The 6,978-nt window shown below is 37.7% G+C and overlaps 1 protein-coding gene across 1 annotated transcript in view; it reads left to right on the forward strand.

Annotated features, from left to right (window-relative positions):
* Window positions 1–3,133: 3,133 nt before the first annotated feature.
* Window positions 3,134–6,978, forward strand: part of LOC137616434 (acetylcholine receptor subunit alpha-like 1) — a 910,421-nt gene continuing 906,576 nt past the window's right edge. Inside the window, exon 1 of the mRNA XM_068346182.1 lies at window positions 3,134–5,258. Coding sequence (XP_068202283.1) covers window positions 3,771–5,258 — 1,488 coding nt within the window. The 5' untranslated portion in view covers window positions 3,134–3,770. The remainder of the gene's footprint in view (window positions 5,259–6,978) is intronic.

Here is a 6,978-nt window from a genome sequence, read left to right on the forward strand (position 1 = left end):
TTTAATTGTAACATGACCTCTTGATAGTCAAAGTGATTACTGTAAAACAACTTCATGGTTAGTTGTAGTTGTAACACAATTTCCTGGTACCTATTCCAATTCCAGTACTAGTTCCTTTTCGTCTATGCAGTAGCAATGCAACATCCGGGTAGTTGCTGTATTTGTAACATAACTTCGCAGTAATTGATCTGGCTGTAGCCTAATTTATCGGTAGTCACGTTAATTGTAACAGGACTTCCCAGTAGTCGCTCATATTGTGACAATTTCCAGGTAGTATTTTCATTATAGCACAACTTTTTGGTAATATAGTTGCTCTTAATGTAACATAACTACATGGTGTTCGCTATAATATCAACATAACCTTCCGGTAGTTTCTGTGATTGTAACACATTTTTCAGTTATCATTATAATGGTAGAACTAGTTCCTAGTAGTTGCTGTAACTGTAACACACTGTAACAACTTTCCTATAGTAAATAATTGTAACACAGCTTCCAGGCTATCCATTTTTTTTATCTACGTTAAGGGAATTTTATAATTTGGCAAATTTGGTAGATAAAAACAGTGGGAGCAGAAATTTTCTTGCTTTTATATGCTATCTTACTTGTACGGTTAAGGAATAATAGCAGGCAAGCTGCTTTTGGTTTTCCTGAGATGAAAACCAGTCGAAAGAGGGTAATATCTCTGAACCTTGCAGCTTTTAAAATCATTGGGAAATTTATGATTGAAAATAAAGTTTTCTAATTGTGTGCGGAAATGGGTAGCTTGTAAGGCGAAGATTTTGTGGCATTATAGCGTAATGAAAATAAGTCAAGTGACTATCAAAGTTTAAGATAAAAGATATGTAGAGAGTTTTGTGAGTTTAATGTCGGTTTTTATCCGACGAAGAATATTGGCGATTCGTTTCTTTGGGCTGAAGGTAATTCTATGAGGTTAATAACGTTTATTTGTATTTTCTTTTAAGAATACAGTATCCCTTTATTTTAACATTTTATTTCTATTTATCTAATCTATATAGTTTATATAGAAAATATTTATTTTGATATCACTGTTCTTAAAATATTCTATTTTTCCCGGTTTCCTGTCCTCACTGGGCTATTTTCCCTGTTGGGGCCCCCGGGCCTATAGCATCCTGCTTTTCTAACTAGGGCTGTAGCTTAGTAAGTAAGTAAGTAATAATAATAATAATAATAATAATAATAATAATAATAATAATAATAATAGTATCTGTGTATTCATGTTTTACGCGACGCTAAGTTAAATTGGGCAATATAAGACCGTAGACTCTTTAATGGTTATGCCTATTTAGTGAGATTGTACACCAAAGTGATTTTTATATGCTGTTACATGGAGGCTGTTTATTTGAATTTTATTCTCTTTGATCCAATGTTTATTACACTTCAAATTCAACACCCTCTAATTTTCAATAATTTTAACGAGAGTCTTGGTAGTTTCAATTTAGTGCTGTTTCTTTGTGGTCGTATCACGTATTTTGTTTTTTTCCAGAAAGTATTAAATGAAACGGTTGACATCGGTCAGTTAAGTTTTTTCAATATGTGACGCATTTATTGAAATGGTGTTTGTATTTAAATATGGGTTTATTTTTTACATTTATTCCATATATTCTACACTTTGTGCTTTTACAATACCGGGTGGTTATCTTTGGTACACTTTTTAGGTAAGACTACATTTTAGAAATTGTTACTATTACTATCTAAATTTTGATTAACCAAATAACCTTTGAATGGGTTGTTGAAAAAGACGACTTTGTGAAATGTGGTTTTGGAGACGATAATTTGGTAATTGGATTCGTGACAAATTTGTCATCCTTTTTTTTTTTTTTTTTTTTTTATAATTTTAGTCTTAACAATTTATTCGTTTATTGATTTTCACCATTAAGTACTTGGTCGAGTATGTATATATATATATATATATATATATATATATATATATATATATATATATATATATATATATATGGATTGATAGATAGGTATGTAATATACATATTTATGTTTATATAAATCTCTTTATTCTCTGAGCTGCTGATGTATCATCTCTGTAGGTGCATGTAGCTAGACTATTCTAGTAGGATTTCTCTTTACGTGTTGTTCTTCCACAATTCAGCAATCCGAAGACTAATGCGGTATTGATAATATTTTTGTTTAGTATGTATGTCATGTGTCTATAAGGGAAACCTGTTTAATACCAGTAAGAAATATTTAGAACAGTCATTTAATCCTAGTATGCGATTTCTCTTCAAGATTATATTCCCTCTCATTAAAGTGTTTGTCTCTTTCTAAAGTCGATAATTGCTGACCGATTTTTATAAATAGGAAGAAGCGACTGAATGCAAGTTTTCCAACGTTAACAGACCCAGAGAAACTAGGTCAGTCTCCTCTCCTAGTGATTCAACTTTATAGAACCTGAGCTGTTTAGCACTACTGTAGTTCCTGGTGGTTACGTGCGTAGGAGTTAACTATTGCCATTTTTTATAGCGCATCCAGAAACAACAACAAACATCTCATTCATGCTTCAGGAAACCTTACATCGTAAATGGGTGGCTTGATGTTTATTTAGAACAGGTTTTTTTATTCATTGCCATGGGGGTTTATTATGTCAATGATCTGTGGGATGGAAGAGGATGGGGTTTGTGGGTGTCGAATTATTCACCTCTTCACTCTTCGATGTTTTCGGTGTTTTTTTCATTTCTGTATTTGGCTGTTTGATAGATTTTATTCTGTTGTTTCTATTTTTAGGGAAATTTCTCTGTCTGCTGGCGCTCTTGTCCGGGATCCTTCGATTAGTATTAGTATTTTTGAATGAGAGAGAGAGAGAGAGAGAGAGAGAGAGAGAGAGAGAGAGAGAGAGAGAGAGAGAGAGAGAGAGAGAGAGAGAGAGAGAGAGAGAGAATTGGTGAACTGAGAAAAGAAAAGACGATGAAGTAGGGTATAGATAATGAAAGGAACAGTGAAGAGTAAACAGAGAGAGAGAGAGAGAGAGAGAGAGAGAGAGAGAGAGAGAGAGAGAGAGAGAGAGAGGATGCAAGTATTGCGCATGCTTAACCGGGGAGGAGGGCCGGGCTGAGAAGTGTTTGAGGCTGGAACAACCCCACCAGTAGCGCTGTGGCTCTGGTGGTGAAAGGGTGTGAATGTGCTACTCCGGTGGCCCCTCTCTCTCCAGTCCTTTGGGGATAAAAAAAATCATCTCCCTTTTTTCATTATTTTTCATTTTGACATTTTTTCAAAGATCCCTCTTGAACGGCATCCTTTCCCCTCCCCCAACTTCCTCATCGGAAGAATTACACATAGTGCCTGGTCAACCTCCTTTGAGAAGAAGCGTTTTGGGAGGACGCGTGAGCAATATACGATGAAGTAATTTCGTTTGAAACCTGTTTTTGTAGTAAAGCATACAGCTTAAAGCTTAAGAATTTTCACGATAGTGTTTGTGGCCGATGTGAGATAAGGGCCATTTGATTCAGACAAGTGGATGTTTGTTGAAGGGAGAGAGAAACAATGGAAAACGTGTCCTTTCTTTGATTAACATCATTCATAAAAAAGAAGGATCAAGTAAAGCCGCCTCGGATGGATGTTGCCTAATTACCCTCGACCCGAATAGAGAAGAGAGAGGCAGCAAGGAAGGTGGTCAATGTTGTATCAGTGTGACCATATCAATTCCCCCTCCACATTCCGCCTTGGATGTTTGTTGTAATTATCATTTCCAGCGTTGAATCTTTTCTTCTCTTTCTCTCTTTCACTCTTGAGATCAAGTGATGCCGGATGGTGCTAGATCTGAAGGCACCGCGGCATCCCATCATCATTTTGTGTGTCCTCGGGATTTCTCTCGTCGCGGAGAAGCAGAGCTTCGGCAGGAGAGTGAGGTCCCCGGTGGCAAGGGCAAACAGCGACAAGTTGGAGGAATTGGAGGAGGAGGAGGGACTGTATCTGTCAGACTGGTCGACCTCCGCACCCAACTAAAGGAGAACCATTACACTTCACCGGGGGAGATTCAAGCCTTTGGCCAACGGCGGCAGAAGCAGCAGAAGCAGCGGGAGGTTTTCCAAAAACACGCTTTAAAGTCACGTCATCGGGGCCTCGCCTCCTCCGTACCCCAGGGACACGGGGTCCTTCGACTGCAGCAGCAGTATCAGCAACCGCCGGTGGCTCGATCAGAAGAGGAGGTGGTGGGGTGTGAGTGTCCCCCTGCCAGGCAGGGCTCTGTTTGTCCCCGGTTCGCGTTGCCTCCTCATGGCTCTGGGCGAAACAAAAATGTAAATATCACGTTAACGCTAAGAGAGGCCGGGTCACCTCCGGCTCGCGACGAATCGAGGTCAATGTTTGTTCGACCGGGCCATGACCTGGCCCGTGTGAGGCCCTTGAGAGTGTGTCGCAGGGAGGAAACTTTCTCCTCCTCCATCCCTTCCCCCTCCCCTTTCGAGACAGTCTCCCAGGGGTCAATCGGGGTCAAGGGTCAGACGAGAGCGCGGTGTCCCAAGAGATTGAAAGTCATGCCCGTAACGCCCAGAGACACCCCACAGAGGAGCGAAGACACGGAAGACGCCCTCCTCCTGCTCGGTCGGCTCCCCTCCCTCTCCCCACTAACGACCGGAGAGTGCCGCTGCAAACCTGGTGGAGAAGCCGATGGAGGAGGGCGAATTATCGCCCACAAGAGATCGCACAGGAAAGGACCACTGACCAATTCGCCATCATTATCAAACGCTGCGAAACGGCGCCAGCAGGAGGACGGGGAGGTCAAAAAGGAGCCCAGTGACATAAGGGTCTCCCCGTCACCTCATAAAACCACAGAGGGGGACGTTTCCCATGAGGAACTGTACCCACAGGCGAGATCACTCTCCCCAACATCATCAGCGGCGATACCCCGCCGTCATTCCGATAGCCATCATCATCATTATTACCATCTTCATCGTCGCTTCCGATCTAAAAACAGCCCCAGCGGCGGGAGCAACAACATCAGCAGCGGAGGAGGAGGAGGATGGGGCATCAGCAACAGCAGTAACAGCAGCTGGAGCAACCTACTGACAACCAAGCATTCTTCCTCCTCCTGCTCAAGTAAATTTTTCCTGGCCAGCCTGCTGATCATGGTGAGCGTTCTGGTGCCTGCCGAATGCGGGAACCCGGACGCCAAACGCCTCTATGACGACCTCCTCTCCAATTACAACAAATTGGTGCGCCCTGTGGTGAACGTGACCGACGTCCTCACCGTTAGGATAAAGCTGAAGCTCTCACAACTTATCGATGTGGTAAGTCAATGGCATAAAAAAGGAGGAAAGTTATGGTCCTAGAGTCTTCACTATTTAGGATAAATGGAAAGAACGGATGAGCGATAATTTATATATATATATATATATATATATATATATATATATATATATATATATATATATATATATATATATATATCTTTAATGTGTCTATATACATTATTTTACAAATATATACATATATGTATATGTATATATATATATATATATATATATATATATATATATATATATATATATATATAGTGTTTATTAAATGAATATTTACGTGCAATATTCTCTTTCGAAATCATTTGATTAAATTGAGCCTTGTTGCTTGCAAATAACGTTTTTTTTTTATTTAAATTGCTACAGCATATTGTTTTGATAATTAAGCGTAATAATTTTAGCGCCATGATTATCATTACTAACTTTCCAAGTTTTCTGTGGGATTATAAATCTTGTGAGTGTTAAGAAAAATGTTTAATTTAGATGGGTAGCCTACAAGCTCTTCGTACTTAACAATTAGAAAAGTTTTAGAAGATATTTTAAGACAATAATCCCTTTAATTTATATTCAAAATTTAGTCCCCGTTACCAGACACAAATCATAGATTTCATTTTTACGAATTCAACAAAACATTAAACAAAGAAGGAAATAGAGGGGCACTCAGTAGAGAGCATGCCATCGCCACGTCAACCAGTCTTATTTTGCCCTTAACTCCACTGAGTACTTAACATTCTATGTATTTTCTTCCAAATCTACTAGATTTTTCCTTGGGTCATAACCTATATTTTCACCAAGTTTTGTTGAAATTGCTTCTGTAGTTTTGCGCAATGTTTTTTTTTTTTTTCACAAACAAAATATAAACTAACAAGATATTTACCATTTACTTAAATAATGCGATTATATTCAAAGTACTGTTGCGTACTTGTACTTTGATGTACTTTATCGAAAATTTTACAGATTCATCCGTGGGTCATACCCAACATTACTACCAAGTTTGGTCAAAATCGGTACTTTATTGTTTTTGTAAAGTTGCTCACAAACAAACAAACAAACAAATAAATAAACTAAGAAATAGAAAACAGGGTTGAAGATTTTGGCGAGGGCAATAAATAGCAAGAAGACGAAGAAAGACAAAACATCCTTCCCTGTGTTTCTCTCCAACCCGATTCTCATATCATTTTCTGCTCGCATTCACCTGTCGATGACATCAAAAGAAGTTATAAAAACGATCAGTTTACATGTGATTGCCGCCATCCCCCCCTCACCCTGAGCCCCATCCCCTCTTGCCCAGAGACCACCCCTTTCTTCATAGGTGATGAAAATAAGAAAACAATAGGTGGTTATCGTTGTCCGAAACAACCATATATATATATATATATATATATATATATATATATATATATATATATATATAGATAGATAGATGTATATATCTCTATCTATATATATATGCTTATATGCAGTATATGTATATATATAAATATATATATATATATATATATATATATATATATATATATATATATATATATATATATAGAGAGAGAGAGAGAGAGAGAGAGAGAGAGAGATGTATATATCTATATCTATATATATATATATATATATATACACATATATATATACTGTATCTATATATATATATATATATATATATATACATACTGTATATATATATATATATATATATATATATATATATATATATATA

Source organism: Palaemon carinicauda, chromosome 22 (assembly GCF_036898095.1).
Source record: "Palaemon carinicauda isolate YSFRI2023 chromosome 22, ASM3689809v2, whole genome shotgun sequence".
NCBI classification, from domain to species: Eukaryota; Metazoa; Arthropoda; class Malacostraca; order Decapoda; family Palaemonidae; genus Palaemon; species Palaemon carinicauda.